This window comes from Capra hircus, chromosome 8, assembly GCF_001704415.2.
Source record: "Capra hircus breed San Clemente chromosome 8, ASM170441v1, whole genome shotgun sequence".
Classification (NCBI taxonomy): Eukaryota; Metazoa; Chordata; class Mammalia; order Artiodactyla; family Bovidae; genus Capra; species Capra hircus.
This window is the reverse complement of record NC_030815.1, coordinates 41,527,371-41,552,928: the sequence shown is the minus strand read 5'-3', so window position 1 is coordinate 41,552,928 and position 25,558 is coordinate 41,527,371. Positions and strand designations below refer to the sequence as shown.

Genomic DNA, 25,558 nt, shown 5'->3' with positions numbered 1-25,558 from the left:
TATTCCTGCCTGGGAAATCCCAAGGACAGAGAAGCCGGGAGGGCTACAGGCCATGAGTTGGAACACACACACGCGCACACACACACACACACACACACACACACACACACACACACACACACACACACACACACACACACACACACACACACACTCTTGGAGGGTGGGCAGGAAGGTGGCGCACACATACACAGTTGGCAGGTGGGCAGGGAGGTGGCATGAGCCGGGGTGGAGAGTGCATTTTTAGAACTGATGAAATGTAACTACGCCTGGTGCTACCTGCCTGCATAAGGAGCTTGAGATCCCAGGGAAAGGCAGACCATCTCACAAGTTGTCTCAGAAGCCCCAGAGCTCTAAATGCTGTTTTTGGTCTCATGCCAGATTCTGATTTGATGCTATTTATTAAAAAGAGTACTGTGCTTAGTTGCTCAGTGTCATTTGGGAGACTTGGGTCACATGCATCTGGTTAAAGCAGGTCATGATGGGTTCACCCTACCCAGGGAGGATGGCTGTGAAATGCGGGAGGGGGGAACCCCCAAAGAGATGCCAGCCAGACCAAAACTCATGTCCACCAGGTTGTATCACATGCAGATATCAATATAATGGATTCCAACAGATCTATATTTAGAACTAGACTCAAGTGTTAAACAACAGATAGGACAGAATAGTTGATTTGGCAAGAAAAAAATAAAACCCAAGACATGTTCAGTCCCTTAAAAGCACTTCCTTGCTGTTATGAAGATCTTGATCAATCAGGTTTATTCTATCACCGTGTACTGTTGACTGTAACAGCAGTAAGTCTGTCTTTACTGAAGGTTTATTAAGAACAACATGAGTTTTAAATGCAAGAGGATTTCTATGTAAAAGGAAAGTCTTGTTTTCAAGCATCTGGAAGTCATTTGAAATATCTAAATTATTCATTATGCTTAATTATAGTCATCAAGAGCACAAAGTCAGATGATTCCCATAACCTTACTAGGTTTCTATCACCTTCCACTTAAGCGTTGTCACATATCAGGGAGAAGAACTAACCACTTCCCCTAAGAAAGAATTAACTTCCCTAAAAACAAGAACACATGGGTCAAAATTTCTCATTACCATGTTTTTGCAGCTTTCTATGTCCACTTTAGCAATAGCATGAGTCCATGTTTAAACACTAGAAAACATTTTGATGGAAGATTCCAAACACCATTCCTTCACAGGGATGGGAGTGAAAACATTGGCACCATCTTCCCAGTCACTGTTTTGGGTACAAACATGCACAGAGTAATCAGTGTCTGTTTGTACACTCTGGGATGCAGAACAGAGAGGCCTCTAATAGCTTTAGTTACTATTCATACAAGACATGTATATACCTCCTGCTTAAGACTGCATTTACAACCCTAAGAATTCATCTGGGGAAAAAGGTTAGGGAATCTGGGGGCACTGTGATGGTAATGGTTTTAAATTTAGAAAAGGAAAGATGGCATATTAGTTTGCTAGGGCTGCCTAACAATTACCACAGACTAGGGGGCTTCCCAGATGGCGCTAGTGGTAAAGACCTTGCCTGCCAATGCAGGAGACATGGCGACATGGGTTTCATCCTGGGTTAGGAAGATCCCCTGGAGGAAGAAACGACAACCCACTCCAATATTTTTGCCCGGAGGATCCCATGGACAGAGGAGACTGGCAGGCTATCTCCCACAGGGTTGAAAACAGTCAAACATGACTGAAGCGACTTACCACCCACGGGAAGCTTAAAAAACAAGATGTTTATCTCCTCACAGGTTCTGAAGGCTGGAAATCCAAGGTGAAGGTGTAGCAGGGTTTGTTTCATTTACAGTCCTGTCCCTGGCTTGGGGAAGGACATTTTCTCTTTCACACGGCCTTCTCTTTATGTGTGTCCCGATCTCTTCCTATAAGGACATAACCACTCATACTGAACTAAGGCCCACTCATGGGACCTCATTTTACCCTAATTACCATTTTAAAGACCCTATATCCAAATACAGTCACATTCTGAGGTGGGGGTGGGGGTGGGGGTGCACAGTTAGGCTTTTTACACACAGACTTCAAGGGGACACAATTAATTCAGTCCTTAACAGATGGAGAGGATTATAAACCTAGTTTCCTAAGGTTCAACAAACAGTTCAGAAGAGGAAAAAAAAAAAGTTGAGTCAGATTTTTATGATTGTTGACTTAAGTCCATTAGCTTTTTTTTTTTTTTAATGTTTATTTTCTTATTTATGCTGCACTGGGTGTTAAGTTGCAGCACGTGGGATCTAGTTCCCTGACCAGAGATTGAACCTGGGCCCCCTGCATTGAGAGAGGAGTCTTAGCCACTGGACTACCAGGGAAGTCCCAAGTTCATTAATTTTAATATAAAAATAGTTTGATTACTGGTTCAGTTAAATGGTTGCTGCTTTTTCTGAGACCTTGTCCTCTCTTAACCATTATTTTAAAAATAAACATACATTCTTGTATTTGTAAGACACACTCTTTAGAGTGACTAACTTGCTTTAATTAAGATGTAACCTTTTTAAAACTTCATTGCAAATAGAAACAGAAGTGCCATCACATTTTTTAAAGAACCTATCCTTTGCATGCAGGAAGCCTTATTCCACTAGGCTAATGCACATGAACAACAGACTGGTTCCAAATAGGAAAAGGAGTACATCAAGGCTGTATATTGTCACCCTGCTTATTTAACTTCTATGCAGAGTACATCATGAGAAACGCTGGACTGGAAGTAACACAAGCTGGAATCAAGATTGCTGGGAGAAATATCAATAACCTCAGATATGCAGATGACACCATCCTTATGGCAGAGAGTGAAGAGGAACTAAAAAGTCTCTTGATGAAAGTGAAAGAGGAGAGTGAAAAAGTTGGCTTAAAGCTCAACATTCAGAAAACGAAGATCACGGCATCTGGTCCCATCACTTCATGGGAAATAGATGGAGAAACAGTGGAAACAGTGTCAGACTTTATTTTTCTGGGCTCCAAAATCTCTGCAGATGATGACTGCAGCCATGAAATTAAAAGACACTTACTCCTTGGAAGAAAAGTTATGACCAACCTAGACAGCATGTTGAAAAGCAAAGACATTACTTTGCCGACTAAGGTCCGTCTAGTCAAGGCTATGGTTTTTCCTGTGGTCATGTATGGATGTGAGAGTTGGACTGTGAAGAAGGCTGAGTGCCAAAGAATTGATGCTTTTGAACTGTGGTGTTGGAGTCCCTTGGACTACAAGGAGATCCAACCAGTCCATTCTGAAGAAGATCAGCCCTGGGATTTCTTTGGAAGGAATGATGCTGAAGCTGAAACTCCAGTACTTTGGCCACCTCATGTGAAGAGTTGACTCATTGAAAAAGACTGTGATGCTAGGAGGGATTTGGGGCAGGAGGAGAAGGGGACGACAGAGGATGAGATGGCTGGATGGCATCACCGACTTGATGGACGTGAGTCTGAGTGAACTCCGGGAGTTGGTGATGGACAGGGAGGCCTGGCGTGCTGCGATTCATGAGGTCGCAAAGAGTCGGACACGACTGAGCAACTGAACTGAACCGAACTGAATGCACATTACCCTAGTCTTAAATGGGATTAACCTAGTCTTAAAGGTCAGGAAGCAACAGTTAGAACTTGACATGGAACAACAGACTGGTTCCAAATAGGAAAAGGAGTATGTCAAGGCTGTATATTGTCACCCTGCTTATTTAACTTCTATGCAGAGTACATCATGAGAAATGCTGGCTGGAGGAAGAAGCTGAGTTCGTGAGTTGGTGATGGACAGGGAGGCCTGTCGTGCTGTGGTTCATGGGGTCACAAAGAGTCAGACACGACGAGCAACTGAACAGAACTGAAAGGGGAACAGGTTCTCCTTTCTTCCAGGCAAAGGCTGTTAAATCCCTGAGAAAAGGATGGAAGTGCAATCTGAAAACTACAGAAGTTAAAATTTAAAATTAAAAACATTTCTCAAATCCAGTAAACTTTTCCATGGAAAATACAGCCTCCATTCAGTCTGCTAGGTTGTTCTCAATGTAGTTAAAACCATCTGTTGATTTCTGCTAAGAATACAAATAGTATAAAGTTGAAACAACAGAGGAAACAGGGGAGAAGTCATCAGTGACTGAACAATAGCAACAAATATCTGGAAGAAGAGGAAGCTGTGGAGAAAGTAACAGGGCCAAGAAAGCTGAATAGCAGGTACATGTAGAGAAGCAAGCTAATTCTCTCTGTGATTACAGAAAATTTCAGCAAGAGGTGCTAAGTACTGGAAAGAGCTGAGGTAAGCCCTAAAATAAAAACAGGGGATTGGCTCAAATGGGCTATCACTCCACACAATGGCAAAAGACTGAGTTTATTTTGTGGATTCCAGTGTTCAGTTTCGCCAAGCTATGGGGTCCCAGATACAAGAGAGCATGACATTTAGGCACTGTATGCAAAACAGGTGGGTGAATGAGGACCTGACAGTGCTGCGCAACCAGAATTCTGGCTGCTAGCTGGCATCCCCTCTAGAGGCACCGAGAGCTCCAAACAGAAGCCCTACAGATCCCGATATATGGAGGACTCTGGTCCAGCAGCAGCAGCCACACCTCATCACCTGTGCAATGAACCGTCAACACTCCGGAAGGTCTTGCTGCTTTTCTGATCAGTTTTAGCGGTCTTATGTATATTAAGGAGGGCTTTACATACATAAGGAGGAGACACAGGATTGATCCCTGGGTCAGGAAGATCCCCTGTAGGAGGAAATGACAACCCACTTCAGTATTCTTGCCTGGAAAATTCTATGGACAGGGGAGCCTAGCAGGACACAGTCCATGGGGTCACAGAGAGTCAGACATGACTGAGTGGTTGGGCCCACACACGTGTATATAAAGTAAACCAAAGATCTCTCCCAGAAAGCCTCAAACATGAGAGACCAAAATAAAAAGTGCAGACACCAGAAAAGAGACAAAGCAGAGCAAAACAAAATGAAAATAAAAGACAATGGAAGGGCTGACCAAATATATATAAATTCCTAAATTTGAAAAAGTCAAACTTTAAAACTGAAGGGAAACAGTAACCATTCTTAGTTTCTCATAGTAATTTACCATGAACTTATTATATAGACATTTTCTGAGCCTCTTTCTTTTGATAATTTTTTTGAAGTATAGTTGTATTATATATGTCACAAGTGTACAGTATAGTGATTCACAATTTTTAAAGATTATACTCCACTTGCAGTTATTATAAAATATTGGTTATATTCCCTGTGTTGTACAATATATCCTTGTAGCTTATTTTGTACATGACAGTTTATACTTCTTAATTCCCTGCCCCTGTATTGCCCCTCCCACCCTGAGAGTTGAGTGAGATTATGAAATAGTAAGTGCACAAGAAATGTCTGTCAACTGGATTAACAATTGTCATGAGACGTTTTTATACTTCATACTCCCAGTCCTGACTGCCATTTTTCTTAGCACTTTTCTTGGTTTAGGTAACAGACCAAGGAGTGCTGAGCATAAACAATTGCAGGGAAGGAGGAAGGGTTTTCCAATTTGATCGACATATTAAAGAACAACAGGAGTGATTCTGTCTGTGAGAAACACTGAGTGAACATAAAAACTGCACCCAGTTGAACTGAGCAGCGTATGAATACATAAAACATGCACACCCCTCAAATATCCAGCAGCCAATCAAGACAGTGTTGCACTGGCATCAGGGTATACATTAATGGAATAAGAGTTCAAAGTCCAGAAATGAAATCAGGTGCTTATGGTCAGCTGATTTTCAACAGAGGTGCCAAGATCACTCAGAGCGATAAATGATGCTAGGATGACTGGGAAGCCACATGCAAAGAATAAAGTGGGAGACCCTTATTTTACACCATACACAAAAACTAACACAAAATGGATCAAAGACCCAAATATAAGAATTAAAATTAGAAAGCTCTTAGAAGGAAACACAGAAGTAAATCTTTAATACCTTGGATTTGGCCAAGAGTTCTTAGATATGACTCTAAAAGTACAAGCAACCAAATAAAAAAATAAATTAGAGTTCATCAAAATTAAAACCTTTGTGTCTCAAAGAACACTATCATGGAAGTGAAAAAACAACAGACAGAAAGACAGTAAATAATATTTGCAAATCATACATCTGATAAAGGACTTGTAACCAGAATATATAAAGAACTCTAACAACTTAATAATAAAAACATAAAAAACTCAGCTGAAAAATGAGCAACGGATCTAAAGAGATATTTCTTCAAGGAAAACATAACAGCCAATAGGAGCAGGAAAAGATGCTTGACCTCACTAGTCAAAGGGAAATACAAATAAAAAACACAAAGAGATAATACTTCACACCCATAAGGATAGCAATAATTAAAAAGTCAAATACTAACAACTGTTGGTGAGGATGTAGGGGGGTTGGAGCCCTCACACACTGCTATGGACATGTAAAATGGAACAGCCACATTGAAAAAGTCTGGCAGTTGTTCAAATGCTTAAATGTGGAGTTACCATATGACCCAACAAGTCCACTCCTCGGCATATACTCAAGTAAAATAAAACCATTTATCCATATGTGTTACTTATTTTGATCTTGCAATCATTCTGCAATGTATATCACTTTAAATATGTATAATTTTATTATATTTTATTCAATTATTCCTCAGTAAAGTTTAAAAACATAAAAATTTTTAAAAAGACAATGGAAGGGCTGAAAGAAACAGTGGAGAAAATATTTCACCCAGAAAGCAAATCAAAAGGCCAAAGAATTGAAAGAAAAAATTTGTGGATCAAATCAGCATTCAAAATCTGCAAAATAGGAGCTTCAAAGAGAAAGAAGAGAAAAAACAGGGTTGGAGGGAGTGGGGGTTAAGGAGATAATACAAACACAGCCCCTGGATGGGAGGGCTTGCCTTCTCCAATGAAAGTCCTAAACAATTACCCAGTATGAATAATGAAGAGCAGATAACACACAATAGATAGCAATGCCAAGATCCTGAAATACGAGGATGAGGCTGGCGATAAAGTCCTGAAACCTTTCAGAGAAAACCCTCTCGTCCCTCCAAAAAAGGCCACATACGAAAGACTGAGAATAATAATGGTACTGAATTTCCAAAGTCACTCTGCAAGCTGAAGGAAATACTGACCCAAGTCTTCAAAATTCCACAGCAAAATTAATTTCAAACTAGAATTCTATAACCAGCTAAAATAGGTGCCCAGATGCGAAAGGGTAGAATAAAGACATTCAGACTTTAAATTCTGACCACATATGCATCCTTTCTCAGGAAGCTACTAGAGACTGTGCCCCATTCAAAAGAGGATGTTAAGCAACAAGATGAAATGCATGGGGTCCTGGAAATGGGCTTTCCATAGGAGACATGAAGGGAAGGCCCAGGATGAAAGCCAGCTGGCTCCAGGAGAGGTGTCTGCCAGTTAACTTGATGAACTGGACAGGGTGGAAATTACTATTCAGTGACAGATAAGCACACTTTGGGCTCCAAGTTTCTAAAGATTCAACTCGAAATGGCCTAAGTGATAAATGAAAGTTAATTCTCTCATGTAGCAGGACGTTCAGTAGTAGGGCAGTTGATTATTCAGCAGTTCAACATCAACGCTTCAGATTCTTCAGCCTTCTGCTCCACCATCCCCAGTGTGCTTTCTGCATATACTAAAGTCAATAGGCAGGAAGGGGACTCTGTTCCTTGTGGGTCTGAGACTAAAGGAAACTTTCTCAGGAATATACTTCTCCTCTGAGAAGCATATTGGTCAAGACCCTCCTAAAACTCATCACTGACTTAAGGGAAGGGCCCCTGGGATTAGTTTGCAAAAGAACACTGATGTGAACTAATCAAGGAGATGTGTGTAATGGCTTTGTGGATTAAGGGTTGAAGCTGTTAAAATCTCAGCACATTTCTGACCCACCTGAAGCACATGAGGTGGGACATATCAGAGCCATGGGGAAAAGGGTAGAAATCAAAATGACATGGGAGCCTTGCCAGGCTGAAAAAAATAGAGGAAATGGGGCCTGCTGGAGAAGAGTTTCAACAATCCTGATGGTCAGTTTGAGAAAAATAATAGGAATGTAGGAAAGAAAGTAAATAAAAATAAATGAGACAATTTATTAATCCCAGGAAAAAGAAATCAGTAAAGGAAATGTCATGACAGTTCATTACTCCCTTCAGTATCTAAGAAGTGATGTCAGCATAATCATATAAACTGAACACCGATTTTTCAAAAACGATGCAATTCTTTTGGGAAAATGGAAAGAAACGAAGTAGGGGAACAGTGGTGGTGAAAGGTCTCACTGTGTATTTTGCCATAATAAGAAGTTAAAAGAAAACGTTTAAAACATATATGTATTTTAAAACCTCAAAATTTCTGTTTAAACACCTAGCAGAGCTAAAAAAGAACTGAAAGTTGCTTCTGGGGAGGACAAGGCCAAGAGTGAAAAGGAGTAGGGCTAACAGTTTTGAGATATGCTTCCTAATACTCTTAACTTTCAAAACTGCGGATGTTATTTTATTTTAGTCTTATAGATGGAAAAAACGGCAGTTTTGTCCCCATCTCTTTCTAAATGGGCCCATTATATGGAAAACAGACTCACAATACACTGGTCCAACAAAAGCAAGCTTCTTCCCCATTATATCTCATCACCCCACCCCCAGACCCAGCAGTTCCACATCTCCACCCTTAGGGGCAGTTGGGAGGGGGATGGGGGCGTAGGTAGGTAAACAATCTACACTAGAGAACCACCGGCATGGGCTCTTTTCAAGGCACCTGTCAGAAAGGGCGGCAGGTGACATCTCCTGTGTTAGAAGTAGTCCTGGGAGTGGGCAGTCTGGCAGGAAAGGCTCCGCTGTTCTCAGGTGGAACCCCGGTGCAGAATCAAGTGGCTGTGCTGTCACAGCAGACTACTTAGACAAAGCACTGAAGCTTGGTTTCAAAAGCAGTCAGTATTCATAGGCAGGGCTACGTGAGCCTGACTAAGAATCCTTCCAAGGGCTACCAATCCTTCCAAACTTGGTTCCTTGGGAGTCAAGTGTAGTTTTAAAATTCAAACACCCGACTTGTACTTAAATTCAAATTGCTGCATTATTAACAAATCCGCATAACCTTCCTTCTAATTCAAACCCTGGAGGCCTCAACTACTTTAGGGAAAAGTTCCAAAACAGAGAGTCTCATTACAAACAGCTGGAAGGCCCAGTTTCAAAGACAGGAAGATTTTCCCTGTGGCCCTGACATTCACACCGCTACCCAGTGTGATCGTTTAATTCACCCAGCACGTTTTCCCCTACAAATCTTAATTTACTGTAGTCACTTGTTTCCAACAAAATCTAACATGGTGTCCAAACCATCAGGCAGCTGGGAATGCAGCTGCCCTAGATGTAGAGAGGCCCCATCCCTGTGCCCACTGGGCCCCAAGGGTTCCTGAAGCACTACTCCCACCAAGGACTCCCCAGGGTTCTCATCTACCACATCCTCAGGAAGATCCCCTAGAGGAGGAAACAGCAACCCACTCCAGCATTCTCACCACAAGAATCCCAGGGACAGAGGAACCTGGTGAGCTACGGTTCATGAGGTGGGGTCACAAAGAGTCAGACGTGGTACAACTGGGCAACTCAGCACGCACACATGGCCTCATCTGAAGCTCTCTGATTCCTCTTCCTCCTCCAAGAAGCTCTCTCACACTGTTCACTGAAGGTGTCTTTCCCCCTGAATCAATGCATACAACTATCTTGTATGAATTTGTTTGGTCCTTGTGTATGGCTGTCAAACCTTTTCCATTGTGACTTGCTTACTATTCAATATGATAAAAGAGAAGGCTGAGACTGCTTTCTTAAAAAGGACAATTTCAGAAACAATTTTATAAATAGATTCTTATACAAAGAAGAAACACATATACAGAGGACCCAAATTACCAGTAAGATGGACCCTAGCCCTTCTTCCCTGCACTGGGAAAACAGAACAAGAAAAATGACTCCAACTTGCTCTTAACTGTTTTCACCTAGGCAGTCAGCTTTTCAAGTAGCATTTCTATTCCTTTGCTGGTGTTTTTGCTTTTTTCCAAGGCAGGAATCAGGCTTTTCAGTCCAGCTTTGACTTTATTTGCAACTTCTTGATCAGAACTCTGGAGAAGGCTGAAGAGAGAAGACAGAAATAAACAACGACAAAAAAGTGTATTTCATAAAGCCTCCTAGACTGGTCTGCAAATACTACCTCCACACACTAAAAAATTCAGAGCAGACAGTCAAGAAATGCTCACTGAGTAGCTGAGTTAACACCTGCGAGTAGGTGTACATGTAGGGAGGTGGGCAGCATAAAAGGTAAGCAGTTAATGAATGGTCTTCTTGCTGAACTCTGTTGCTAAAACACTGACTGAAGGGGTGAAGAGGTTTACCTTATACCTTACCTGTCCGGATTTGAAAAATGCCTCTGACACTCTAGTAACTATACAACCAAGAGTGTGCATTAAAATTCTCAAAGACTGCAATTTCCTGGCCTGTAGAATGCAATCAACAAAAGAATCCACCTTCTACCTCACAGGGTTGTTTTTTGAGGCTCACGTGATCTCGTACCTAAGGCACCTAGCCAGAGCCTGACACGTAGTTAAGTATTCGATTGATGTGAGTCACTGAATAAGATAAGGTCAACTCTGCTCTCTGAGACCTTGCTGGGGCACTCTATCCCAGGTGAGCGGAGCCCTGCAGGCTGGCAACAAGTAGGCCCCTTTCTCTAGATAGGGGCCAGGTCATAGGCACTCTGTTGTCAAACATCGGGGCTGAATTTCTTATTCTCCCCTGACTTCCTCATGACCACATTTACTGACCACTGAAATACATCCTAGAAAGTAATCACTTGGCACTTTTGAAAGACCTTGGCTGCAATAATTCCATAATGTCCATAGAGAGGAGGGGAAACGAGCAGCCCCCAACAGCATTCCAATGCTTGTGGGAGACAAGCAACAAGTACTGCCTGCCACCTGCAAAGCTGAAAGGTGCCCTCTTAACAGACTTGTGACTCACTAGGTGTTTTTATTTTATATACCTTGGCTAAACACACAGTCACATCATGCACAACAGTAATACAGGTTAATATTTATTGAACATACGCATTAGACCTAATGCTAAGCATCACATATTCATTATCTCATTTAGTTTTCCCAACAACCTAAGATTATTATTAATCTCATTTTACATCCAAGAAAATTAAGGCTCAGAAAAGTCAAATAATTTGTGCAAGGCCACACAGTGAGCTGGGAATGGAACCCATGCATTTCAATGCTAGAGAATAATGCTTCCCTGAGTTATTCTTCAGACTGCATACAAGGCTGGTTTTTTTACCCAGAATGAGGCTTTTCTACTTACTCCTAAAAAGATTTAGCAAAACAAACAAATCAAAAATAAAAACACATACATGCACTGCATGAGTTTAAAGAAAAATATAAACAAGCAAAGAATCTTGCCAAACAAGTCAAGCACGTGACTGACAATACTCTATAACCAAATACAAAATAATTATAATAATCAATTATTAACTTATCTACAGCTTCACTTCTCTTAGAACCTCAGATATTTCATATTTCAGTTTTAAGGAGTACTCCATAATAAACCTACAGTATCCTTCTCATGTTTGAAATCCACCCAAGGGGAGTTCTGATTGATGATCAATCTTAAAAAATTAATTTTATGGCACTGCCAGAATTTTTAGTTAATTGCGTGTAATGAAAGAATATGTCAGTAGGTTGTTAACACTCCAAATGCCTGGTAAAGAAATCCATGTCATAAACGTTCATGTTTCAACTAATGGACTCCAGCTGCTCAACATCAACTGGAAAATGAGCTAATTTTAATGAGAAATAAATTAGTAATCAATATCACCTGTGCATCTGGAGCTACTGATATACAAAAAAAAAAGAATGCCCATTTGGAATGTACATACTTGTGAGTACACGTGTACCAAATCAAAATATAAACTGAAGAAATACCTGTGACGTACAAACAATACAAATTAAATTGCAGAGGATCTTGCATGTGAAATACTACGGGAAATTCAAGCTGAAACCGGTAACTGTTTTTCCAAAGCCTGATGACACAGCAGGGGGAAAAAATCAACTGTGATTGCTTTAAAGCAACACAGAATCTATTTAAAAATGAATATCCTTAATAGAAGGGTTTTATCTGGGAACAGAATACATGGCAATTTCAATGCCCTGTAAATTATAAACTCAACCTATGTCCAGGCAAAAATATACAAGTTAACCATATGTCTCAATTCACAAATCATCAATTTTCTATCATTTTAATTAGAAATGAAGATAAGCAGGTGGACTATAATAGCTAATGCTTCTCAAATCCTTTCAGAATAGTTGAAAACAAAGAATTATATGTAAAGTCAGCTGTGATTTAAAAAAAAAAACTTTCATCAGATTCCACAGGAACAAAACTAATTCATTAAAAAAGCATACAATTATACTGTGGTCAAAACCAAAAATATGGTGAAACAATCAAATGATACCTTGGAAACACCCTAATTTTATGATCCTTGATATCCAAAAGAGGGCCTATGGAAAAAGTGACACTTACCCTCTAATATTTGGCAAATTAAGACCAAGGGTGACTGAGAGGAATGCTGGGCTACTGAAAACAGACATTCCAACCGAGAAATAAATGTGAAGGAACCATGTTTTGCACCAACAGGCATTTGGATACGAAGCCTCAGCAGGAAAGGCACACCCTCTACATACCTAGAGAGAATAATGGCTCCTCGATTGACACTAGCCCAGGACTTCAGGTTCTTCACACCAACACGGTCTATGAGTGTTTTTGCAAAACAACCTGTAAAATAAACTGAAACTTCATGAACGTCATATACCAATATTTAAACTCCCAATCACTCTCTCTATACTACTCTTAGAGTGCAAAAATGTTTTAATAAGAAAGCTAATACAGTTCTCACCCAATATCACTTAACATGATATTGTTAAGCTCAGCTTGACAATATGTTAAGCTCAGCTTGACATAACGCGTTTTTAATACAGCCATTTCTTTCAACTCTGACCCAAATCCCCAGCTATGTTTTGCAGTAATTACTCAAGAGAAACAATGAAATGCTCACTTGGTCAGGTTTGCATTTCTTTGTACTATTTAATGATTTAACCCTAATCTGAAAGTTATTCAGGAAGTAAAGGTGTAATAGCAGTGTTTGGTTAAAATCAAGTTGCTCCTCAAGGAAAACGCTCACTCCGAAGGTGCCATGAACACACCTGTTTTCTCTCTACAACACTAAACATTTGTTCTTCCATCAAAAATACCATTCATCTTTTGTTATTTCAGTACATCTGATTCCCAAGGTTTTACAGTATATTATCGTATTCACTGGATCATCTAAGCATGACTAACTCTAGGACAAAGGAGAAACTCTGAATACCAGGATCTGGTACAGATGGAAGTAGGGACAACCTATTTTAAAGACAGATATCTTGGGTAGGCCCTAAGTATAATTCATTCAAAGATATCCAATAGTGAGGAAGCTTTAAAAGCCAAGGGGTCTATGGCTATTTCACTCTTTGTGGCTCGTGCTCAAGAGGGACGGAAACCAACTGGTGAGGCAGATGATGTTTTCCAAAGGCGGCCACAGCAACATCTCCTTTCCTGCGTATGCTTCTAGAATAGTGCCACTTCCCCATCTAGAGGTAGAACTGGTATCTTCTTGTGAACTGGGTGGCCCTTTGTAACTGACATGAAAGTGTGGTACAAGTGACCTTAAATCACTTCTGAGGCTAAATCATGAAGTACCTTGTACCTACTTCATCGTCCTGAAACTCAACCACTATGTTGTAAGGAAGCTCAGCACACCAGAGAAGGGGACTGAGACTGCTGGACTTAGCCACTGCCAGTCATGGTGTAAGTGGATACTCCAACCCCAAGCCAAGCAGCCCTGGATGACTCGGGGTAGAGCTCCACCAAACACCACCAAATGACTGCTGTTCTGAAAACTACTAGGTTTTGAGGCAGCTTGTTACACAGCAACAGATAACCAAGACTGGTAGCCATGCATTCGGTGCTACATGAAAATGATGGATACTTCCAGTCCAAGCAGATGTGTTTTAGGGTTGCCAGTGCAGTTGAAATAAGGAGAAAAGTCACTAGAAAATTCTTCACATTTTAAAAGTAAGCAAGAGCACTCTTCTGACATAAACTCAGCTCAACTATGTATCGACTTTTTAATAATGAAAAAGATGATTCAATATATTATTTTTTCTTTAAAGTTTATTACAAGAAGATTTTTTTATTAAAAAAAAATTACAGTGAGAAACAGGGCCAAGTCCATCTTCTTAAAGACAGAGTGAGAAGTGCCAGCTCTACTGCTTCAGTGATTGCTTCGCTAGCCATCAGCACTGCAACTTGCCTCAAGACATAAATTCATGATCTGTCACTTTTCCCAGACACAGTAATAGAAAGCCTGAACTGTTTTAACTCAGTGGGAGGAAATCTCTTTAGTGGCTAAAATAGAGTCTGAATTGAGTTTGAATTTAGAAAAAGAAGGTCTGGTCAAAGAGACAGGACTGACAGGGGAAGGACATGCAACTTCTCACTTAGATAAAAGATGCTGTCATCCTCCTGAGAGCTGAGTTTCCACAGAGCAGCTGTAAGGTTTATGAAAAACCAAGAAGTGCCAAGGACTGGCTTGCTCTTTGGTCATATGTATTCCAAGGCCAAATTGGCATCAGTTCAAAATTCTCTGATAAGGGTAATCTTCTGGTTATCCTTTCCTCAAAACTAGAGACAAATATGTTTTTCAACTGGGGTGATGATACTCACAAACGGGCCCTCCTACTCAGCTCTCACCATCCTCAAAGAATAAAATGGCATTTTAAAGCACTGGACAAGCCTGTTTTGAGGTCTGAAGTAGTAGAAGAGAGAGGAAGGATGGGAAAGGGAAAGAAAATGGAAGGATTCAAGGAGACAAATCTCCAGGGGAAAAAGTAGTAACCACTAAATCATTTCTTACAGCTATCATGTCTCAACCCTCAACAAGTTTTCATCTGAGCTCATAAAAGGCCAGCATAAAGTTCAAGGATGCCAGACATTACTGAAATTTCACATACAATACCAGGGGAGGTCAAGTTGCACAGCCTACCTTCTCTTCCACGTTCTTTCATCTTTTTATCTTGCTCGATTAACCACTTCAGAACCAAATGTCCAGCAGGATGTTCTGCTATGTGAAGCTGTGAGAGGTCAAGAACACATTAATTAAGAAGCTGCCTTCATCCACCTGATATCACCACATACAGATAAGGTCTCAGGCAAGCTGAAAGTTCCACAAGGCTTGCTGCTGCTGCTAAGTCGCTTCAGTCGTGTCCGACCCTGTGCGACCCCATAAACTGCAGCCCACGAGGCTCCTCCGTCCCTGGGATTCTCAAGGCAAGAACACTGGAGTGGGTTGCCATTTCCTTCTCCAATGCATGAGAGTGAAAAGTGAAAGTGAAGTTGCTCAGTCGTGTCCGACTCTTAGCGACCCCATGAACTGCAGCCTACCAGGCTACTCTGTCCACAGGATTTTCCAGGCAAAAGTACTGGAGTGGGGTGCCATCACCTTCTCTGTCCACAAGACTTAAGAGGTCTTTATTGAGAATGACTACTACTCCTGGAAAGACAAGACCTACTCCAACCCCAACCAAAACGAAGACAGTTATTCAAGATAACACAGCCACCAACACAGCTCACACACAGCTTCGCGAGCTCCAGATTGAATAGCTCTACCACTAGGCTCATCTTAAGATCACACAAACCACTTTTCAGATCGTCATATGCAGTTCTGAGGAGCAACACAGTAGAAACACTGAAACCTGATGTTGCACGATGTTTAAGTACAGGTGCCTGAGGAGCACTGCCTGGTGAGCAGGATAAGAAGCCATCTTTCAGCTTAACCTCCCTCCTTTTCAAGGGCCATATGAACTGTTCGCATAGAGATCAATCTCTCTGTGTCCAGTGTGGGAGACAAGCTCTATCTCCTTACAGAGGAACTTTCAAGACACATGCATCATCCCAATTTCTTAACAGGATCTGCTCCATGATGGCAGGAGTCAGGGCATCTCTAAGACCCCCGGCCCATTTCTTTCCCCATCTCTTGTGTCAGACAATGGCCAGCTCCCCAAACATGTCTTTTCATCAGGAGCTCACAACCCTGCATGGGACGAGGCCCTAGCAGAATTTGGCTTCTGCCTTCCTCTTCCTTCTGCTCACTGATTTCCAGCCCCCTGTGCCTGCTATTCTCAAACATGCTGAGCTCTTTACTTCCTCCAGGAGGCCCCACATGGCTCTTCTCTCTGCCTAGAATCTTCTTCCTTCACTCAGCTACCCATCTTCTGGGTCTCAGCTTAGCTTTCACTGCCCTGGGAAGTCCTCTGAGGACAAGTTGGTTCCCATTCTTATACAATCCCATAGAACCTAAAGTTTTCCTTCACACCGCTTATCTCTATTCTACAATAAATAATCATTTGTGTACATATTTATTTAACTATAATGTTTCCCCAAATGGCATTCTCTTTTTTAGGTGGGGGTGGGGGGAGTGTGGGCCACTGCCTAGCACATAACTGGTGCATGAACCGATAAGCTTGAGATACAAGACAGAATAATACAAGGCCCAAATAACGTAAGCAAGAGCAATCAGAAAGAGCAAAGAGGATTTTCCTGATGGTCCAGCGGTTAAAAGTCTCTCTGTCTATGCAAGGGACATGGGTCCAATTCCTGGTCTGGGAATTAAGATACGACGTGTCAATGGGGTGACTAAGCTTGTGCACCATGACTACTGAAACCCACTCACCTACAGCCTGTGCTCCGCCACAGGAGAACTCACCACAATGAAAAGCCTGTGCATTGCAACTAGAGAGCAGCGAGCAGGAGCTGCTCTGGAGAAAGCCTGCACACAGCAACAAAGACCCAACACAGCCAAAAATAAATAATAATTCAAAAAAAAAGGAAAGGAAAGAGCATCGAGTTTCTGCTTGAGAGGGAGTTAAGAAAGACTTCATGGAGAAGGATTCTGAGGACGCGGAAGGATGAGTAAGGCAGTTTCTGCAGGAAGAGTGCAGGAAAATGGAAGTATGGGCAGCACTGGCGACTGACAAAAGAAGTACATACAAATGAAGAAGTACAAAAGTCCGCAGCAAATTCTAAACAGAATTAAGAACACAGAGAATGCTGGGAAGGCAGCCTGGGTCAGTCATGGACAACATTAATAGGAGTCTGGTTTTACTCTGCAGATAATGTAGAGTCATCAAAAGACAGTGAGTGTTAAAGTGAGTGTTAACAGCATTGGTGCTCTGAATTCACAATTTCCAAATGTACTGTGGGTCCGGGGTGAGTGAACAATCATAAAAAGGCTCTTTCTAGCAGTGCTCCCAGAGACAGGAGTTTCTGTGGCCATGGTGGCTTTCTCGCCCGTCTCACGGGGGCATCTCACCTCTCCGTCCTTGCCGCCGGGATGTAGCTCTGCTGCTGCCAGGCTGGCAACAGCGTCCATGGCGGGCTGCACGTCTCCCGTGGCGGTGCCCAGGATGTCAGCCACCAGTACGCATGCAGACTTATCCAGGACCACCTCCTGGGCGTGTCCCTGCAGGTAGCTTAACAAAGCTGGAGAAATGGACTCTAAGAGCTCTCGTCGGCGGATCTCTGTGTCTTTCTTACTGTGGGAACATGATGAATGAAGAATCAAGGTAAGATGAATAGCAAAGTTAATGTGGTGCTTTACTCATACAGACACCTCTAAGGCTTTTAAGAGCTAATGTCCTGTTCTGCTATAATTGTCTGATTTCTGCTGCGCACATGGATAAGCAATTGGAGGCTGGGATATCTTTCATTTTTGGGTCCCCAGGATCTGAATAGTGCCTGGCACAGAACGGGCACTCAGTAAGTGAAGCTCGCCTTGTGTAACACACACACACACACACACAGAAACCTCAAACCAAGTAAAGACAACAACAAAATATCTCACAACACATGTTTAGATTACAGTATGGATTCTGCTCTCTAGAGGACTTGACTAGCTGGTTGCTTTAAATATAAAGCAAAATCATAAAAAAACCACACACCCAGCCTCCTATTATGTGCTGGGTCCCAGAGGCATTTTCTTGGCAGGATACTTTCATTTCCTTTTCAGGATAAAAACTTTTAAGAATCTGCCACAACTACAGGCTTAAACATAGAATTCACTTGGAGTTTGAGGGAGGAAGCATGAGAGGTGGACAGGCGTGCCACTCAAAATGAATGAACAACCAGAGCGGGCTTAAGCCCTTACCTGTGTGCATTACCGTCTCCCTTCTGCAGAACTTCAATGATCTCTCGTACAGTGTGGGCAGGATCTCTGGGGCTTAGCAAATACAATAGGACCTTCCTTCCATATTTGTCATTTACTATGTTCGGCAAGGAATTGATAATTTCCTGTAAAAGTATAGAAACAGAAAGTGAAACTATACACTTAAACTATGCTTAGAATCTGAATGGAAAAGAAGGATACATAACTTTCCCCCAAAATAATGAAAAATGTATAGCTAGTTCTGAAATCGTCTCATTAAAGCTAAAGAAATTTCTTATACAAGGAACACAGAACTGCTTCTCTACTGGGACTAGCATTACTGAACAATCCATTTATAGCTGACTGACCAAGCCCAAGGACTTCAGGAGCTAACTCATTCATCGTAACCAATATTTCGTAGGCGGCTATTACTTGGGACACTGCTTGCTGGGGCCACTGAGCAGATACAGTTAATTTGCAGCTGCACTTAAATGCAGCATCAGCATTGATCGGGACCATTCTTCCTAGAATTTCCCCACTGAGATGTATGTGAACGGAGATAAAGAAACTCTGTTAAATAGAACAAGTGGATAAAGGCTTTTAAAGTTAGGTTACTTATTCATAGCAAATGAAGTATCGCATGGAAAACAAAAAGAGGGGGGAAGGGAAATAACTGCAGAAAGACTCTATGGAGCAGTTACACATAATTGCTTTCTATGACATTTCCCATCAAGTTACCAAGAACAGTAACCTCCTTTTCTAGTTGTTTGAGTTTAAGGAACAAAGGCAATGTCATCCCCACCCCAAATGAGCTCCCGTATAGATTTGGTGATGTCTACTAAGACAGAGAAATCACTGTGTAAAAATGCCTTTATTCTAAATACACAACAGAAAAATCATTAGCCTTTCCCTAACATTCCTATTTCTTATAAAACAAACCTAATAAATATTCAAAGCCACACACATCTGAACACCAGAGATTCTTCAGAACTGATTGGGGCCACAGAAAAACGCCAGCCCAACCACCCACATGTACAGAAATGAGGAACCCCGAAAGGCGGCGGAGGGGGGGCCCACAGGACGACGCTGGGATGTTAGCAAAAGGGCTCTGACTAGCTTTGGTCCCTGACTTTCCAACTCTAGTTTCTCTCAAAGAGAACATGTACCCCCCTCATCAGGAAAGGAATTCTCTAGGAGACGCTATACGCAGATCTGCTCTTCTCTTAAGTGCCTATCAATTAGAATGAGATTAGTAATTTTAGTGGGGAAAAAAAAAACAAGCTGGAAAATACATATAATAGATATCACCACCTCAAAATGAATACAAATTTAGACCACTCAGAAAAAAATGAACTTAAAATTTCAGTAAAAAAGGGGAAGACAAAAAAAAATGTACATAATTTATCACGGGGATGGGAGCTTTTCTCCAATTTCAAGGTAAGCTTGCCTCAAAGTAGACTCAATATATGGATTTCTGATAAAGAAGCATTTAGTGCCACAAATATGGGCTACCTTTAATGTGGCTTTTTCAATTTCAATTTTAACTAAGTCATAAAAGAAAACAAAACGCTTTAATTCAGTTGAAGGAAGAAACTGAGAATTATATGTAGCTTAGGTGAATTTCTACAATTGTTAAAAGACCTCCATAACTTTGCTGTCTTTTAAAAAACCCTCTGGGGTATTATACTTTTAAAACACTTGATTTTTTGAAGGGAAAAAAACAAAAAGGGAAGGTGGGGAGGGGTATGCTGTGAAGAACTATAAATGGCTGCTATTTAATGAGCTATTTTCTCTTGGTATAGAAAGAAAAGGGGGGTGGTATGAAGCCAGCATGTATTCTTCAATGCACTTGGCCTCCTCTATAGGTTCTACACTTAAGGGCTAGTGCAGTGTATTTAGCTTAGGCAGAAATGGTTTCACTTTAACACAAGATGCATATAAAACCCATGAAAAACTACTATTCAAGGACTAGCCCCCAAATTCACTGAAATTTAACTACCTTTCAGTTTGCAATTAAGGAATTTAGAATCTACATTCAGCTTGGTCTGTTTCTTGAAATAGCGTAACATTTATAAACTAACAATCCTAAGAAACTAAAAAATGTTTACTTAAAAATGTGTCATTTAATTCTACCCCAACTCCTACTATCTTGAGGAAAAAAAGACAGTCTGAGTGATGCTGTATTACGGAGTTCTAATTCATTTCTATTTAACCTGGAGTACACAAAGGAGAGAAATTTCTAGATGATCACTTGGAGAACACCGAGTGGCAGAACACGCAGAGACAGGACGAGGGAGCTATAAAGCGCAGCTGATTTGTGTTGAATTTGGTCTTTGGGTTCAAGTTGTGTAGCCTTTGGAAAAACCTTAAACCTCCCTACACATCAATTCCCTTCTCTGTGCACAAGGATATTGATATACCCGCCCAACCTGTGGGCCACTACCAGGAGTAAATCAAAAAATTCACTCTGCAATCTGGGAAGTGCTATAATATCATTTTCTTCATAAAAAAAAAAAAACCTCCTCTCAATGTATAGCACCTTTAACTATGGAGACTAAATAAAGCTGATGGAGTCATGAGTTTGGCATCCTCAAAAGAGAACTCCAACAACAAAGGTTTAAATGTATAGGTTTTCAATTCACTTTCCCTCTGACTTAGAGAAAATCAAAACAATTTTAATTGTTGTAACTTCTTTCCCTTATTTATTTTACTCTAAAGCAGGTATGCCCAAAGAAAAGCAACGCCAAAGAATGCTCAAACTACCACACAATTGCAGGTATCTCATACACTAGCAAAGTAATGCTCAAAATTCTCCAAGTGAGCCTTCAACTGTATGTGAAACAAGAAGTTCCAGGTGTTCAAGCTGGATTTAGAAAAGGCAGAGTTCAAATTGCCGACATCCATTGGATCACAGAAAAAGCAAGAAAGTTCCAAAAAACATCGACTTCTGTTTTACTGACTATGCCAAAGCCTTTGTGTGGATCACAACAAACTATGGAAAATTCTTAACAGATGGGAATACCAGGGCACCTACCTCCCTCCTGAGAAAGCTGTATGCAGGTCAAGAATCAACAGTTAGAACTGGACATGGAACAACGGGCTGGCTCCAAAATGGGAAAGGAGTATATCAAGGCTGTATATTGTCACCCTGTTTATTTAATTTATATGCAGAGTACATCATGTGAAATGCTGGGCTGGATGAAGCACAAGCTGGAATCAAGATTGCCGGGAGAAATATCAATAACCTCAGATATGCAAATAAGACATCCCTTATGGCAGAAAGCAGAGAACTCAAGAGCCTTTAGATGAAAGTGAAAGAGGAGAGTGAAAAAGCTAGCTTGAAACATTAAAAAAACTAAGATCATGGCATCCGGTCCCATCACTTCACGGCAAATAGATGGGGAAACAATGGAAACAGTGACAGATTTTATTTTCTTGGGCTCCCAAATCGCTGCAGATGTTGACTGTAGCCATGAAATTAAAAGACGCTTGCTCCTTGGAAGAAAAGCTATGACAAACCTAGATAGCGTATTAAAAAGCAGAGACATTACCTTGCTGACAAAGATATGTCTGGTCAAAGCTATGGCTTTTCTAGTAGTCATGTACGGATGTGAGAGTTGGACCATAAGGAAAGCTGCTGCTGCTGCTAAATCGCTTCAGTTGTGTCCGACTGTGCGACGATGGCAGCCCACCAGGCTCCGCCATCCCTGGGATTCTCTAGGCAAGAACACTGGAGTGGGTTGCCATTTCCTTCTCCAAAGCATGAAAGTGAAAAGTAAAATTGAAGTCGCTCAGTCATGTCTGACTCGTAACAACCCCATGGACTGCAGCCTACCAGGTTCCTCCGTCCATGGGATTTTCCAGGCAAGAGTACTGGAGTGGGGTGCCACTGCCTTCTCCATAAAGAAAGCTGAGCGCCAAAGAATTGATGCTTTTGAATTGTGGTGTTGGAGAAGACTCTTGAGAGTCCCTTGGACTGCAAGGAGATCAAACCAGTCCATGCTAAAGGAAATCAGTCCTGAATATTCCTTGGAAAGACTGATGCTGAAGCTGAAGCTCCAGCTCCAATACTTTGGCTACCTGATGCGAAGAACTGACTCACTGAAAAAGACCCTGATGCTGGGAAAGATAGAAGGCAGGAGGAAAAGGGGACAACAGAGGATGAAATGGTTGGATGGCATCACCAACTCGATGGACATGAGTTTGAGCAAGCTTTGGGAGTTGGTGATGGACAGGAAGGCCTGGCATGCTGCAGTCCGTGGGGTTGCAAAGAGTCGGGCGCGACTGAACTGAACTGAAGTGAAAGAAGGTATGTACACAAAAGAAAAGTGAAGGAAGAACAAAAGAACTCCCTTGTGAAAACCTGTGGCCATTCTGACCTTGTGATGGACCCTTGTCAGACTCTTTAGCATGCCTGTTTTGCCACCCTATTTTAAGCAGGAAAGGTAAGACTCAAAATGAAAAGTACACACTGGAATCAGGGTTAGAGCACACATGGATTTTCAAAGGAAGAAAGAAATGCAAAACGTCCACCCATGCCCATCCATGGCGCTCATTCTTCCGTGGGAGGTTGTATGTGGATCAGAAAGAAATGCAGACTGGCCTTAACCTTAAAAGAGCTAAAATCTAGCAGAATAGGCAAGAAAACACAATAAAAAGTTAAAACTAAAGATAAGGGATTTAAATAATGATTAAAAACAGAAATGTAAAAAAAAGGTCAGTGGCAGTGATTGTTTTGTTTAAAAAATATGGTGATATATCCAGAAGTCCAACTTTTGGGCTGTACTCAAAAACTTGGGATGTGGTTATTAAAAGTACAGTTTTGGTTTTGTAAGATGGAAATGCTATGGAGATTGGTTGCAGAACAATGTGAATATACTTAATATCACTTAACTGTATACTTAAAAATGGTTAAGATGGAAATTTTTATCACAATTAGAAAGAAAAACAAGTTGGAAGACCTATCTCCATGGGGCTCACATTCCCAGAGATGGGAGCTGGGGTGGCTATCGCCTTGGACAAGGCACGGACACTCCCCCCATTTTCTTCACAGTGCCCCTACCACCCCTCCAACTTGGCCTGCCTCACTCATTTACCTGCCTGGTCAATGAATGTTTCTGAGTGTGTCAGCCCTGGGTGAGACCACAACCAACTGCTAAATGAACAGATGGCAAGGACAAAAACCTGTAAGAGTTGAGAGGATGTGGACAGCAGGTCCAGTTGGGAGATCAGAGAACACTATGTGGAGATTAAACTGGAGCTTGGTTTTAAAGAGAAAAGGAGGAGTGCTTGTTAGGCTACAATGTCAACCTGACATTTCAGGAGAACCAGTTACTCTGAATAGAGTGCTTAGCAACACTAAGCTTTCTTGGCTATTTTTATAAGCACTGCATAATGCAACAGGTTTTGTAGTGGCTGGGCGGTAACACAGACACATGACTCTCTAAACATATGGGCAGCCTATCTGGCAACCCTCAGTTCTGCTAAGTAAATGCCTCAGAGAAATGAGGAGACATGCAAGAATAATTATAGAACTGTTTGCAATAGCAAAAAATAATAACAGTGTTTAAGGTTTTAAACACTATAAACCACCTAAACATCCATCAACAGAAAAATGGAAAAATCAACTGTGGTGTATTCATATAGTAGAAAATTATTCAGCGTTGAAAAATGAACGGTTTAGAATAATTGTGAGTAAACCATGGCCTGTGCTTCCTGTGAGTTGAGAATATATATTTTTGAACATTTTAATGTGCTGTTAAAAAAAAAAAGCAAACAAGAATATGCTACAGAGACCAGATATGAGCCACAAATCCTAAAATAATTACTATCTGGTCATTTACTAAAAAAGCTTGTTGACCCTGATGATGAGTGACAAATAATCCCAAAGGAAAGAGCAAGTTGCCGGAGAAGGCACACGTCTCTTATATAGAATTTGTAAACATGTAAATACTGTAAACATTTACATATAGCAAAAGGATAAGGGAATGCACGCAAATAGTAAGTACCAATCCATCAGAACAAATATGAGAGGATGCGAAGGGGGGTGGTGTATATATATATTTAAAAAAAAAGGACACAAGGGTCTTGAACTTCAACTCTATTTGGCAAGTTTTACTTCTGCATGCCCAATCAGTCAGGAGGCTAGGTGTTCACTGTTATTATCCTTTATACCTAACTGTACGGCATCTTAGAGATAATACATGTAAAAGTATGCATCAATATTTATTCACTCTCGAAGGGCAACTGGTCGGTGTACTCACTTCCTTTCGAGAGACTCACTGCTCTCAAAGCAGCTGCACCACACCAACAATTCCAGAACTGGATTTTTAAGTCTTCTTATTTTGGAAAGCAAAGTAGGTGGGAAACAGTGAGTATCCATTTTGAAAGGTGAGGGCTCAGCTAACCAGGCTGTGATTTCAACCTGACATTTCACGAGTCTGGTTACCCTAAACAGAACGCTTAGCAACACTAAGCTTTCCTGGGTATTTTTAAAAAGCACTGCATACTGCCACAGGTTTTGTGGTGGATGGGTGGGGGAAATGCAAGCACAATTAGCATTCCAGAATTTTATCACTAGCTACAGAGTTTAATGATACACAGAACCCAGTGAGCCTTTGTCAGCTAGAGGCAAGACATCAGCAAATGAGGCCATTTTCAGGGTAAGCTGCCCTAAGTATGAGAAGGTCACTAGGAACGTGGGTTAAACCGTTGTGGGAATCAAGCTGATAAGCACGAGGAATTAAAACTGTTTCAACAGCAACTGTAAGTGGGATAAATCTTTGGAAAAAATAAATCTAGCAGACAATTGTGGCAAATTCTGAAGGAATTGGGTTTCTCTTAAAATCCATTTGGAACAGTTATGCAAATTTCAGTTGTCATGAAAATATTAAACAAAAGCAAGTATTCAATAGCCCAGTCTGTTTCCATTTTCATGAAACAACTTTATTCATTAGCCAATCTATGGCCTCACATTTCTGTCACTGGAATGAAAAACAAGCATTATTTATTGGAGTCAAAAGGGTAATAAAGTCACAAGGAACGTGTCAAAATATTCAGTTAGTGACATGAAAGTCTTGCCAACTTGTTTCTTCCCACAATCCTATTCCAGAGAAAGTCATTACAATCTTAAAACAGTCAAGGGAAAAGCTGGAAAATGACAGCAAGGGCATGAGAAATTCACACACTGGGACGTACAGCAGCTTCTAAGAAAACAAATCTCCTGCTCCTTCACTAGTTGGGATATTCTCCCTAATCACCCAGCTCTACTGGTCCAGATAGGATTAAGAGAGGGC

At 41.2% G+C, this 25,558-nt stretch overlaps 1 protein-coding gene across 2 annotated transcripts in view; it reads right to left on the bottom strand.

Annotated features, from left to right (window-relative positions):
• Positions 9,801 to 25,558, bottom strand: part of PUM3 (pumilio RNA binding family member 3) — a 40,521-nt gene continuing 24,763 nt past the window's right edge. The window contains exons 14-18 of one of the 2 annotated variants that reach the window (XM_005683705.2): positions 18,267 to 18,409; positions 17,433 to 17,655; positions 15,108 to 15,195; positions 12,712 to 12,802; positions 9,801 to 10,105 (exon numbers count right to left, since the gene is read on the bottom strand). In XM_005683705.2, coding sequence (XP_005683762.2) covers positions 9,973 to 10,105; positions 12,712 to 12,802; positions 15,108 to 15,195; positions 17,433 to 17,655; positions 18,267 to 18,409 — 678 coding nt within the window. In that variant the 3' untranslated portion in view covers positions 9,801 to 9,972. The remainder of the gene's footprint in view (positions 10,106 to 12,711; positions 12,803 to 15,107; positions 15,196 to 17,432; positions 17,656 to 18,266; positions 18,410 to 25,558) is intronic. The other variant, XM_013965954.2, reaches the window with a different exon arrangement.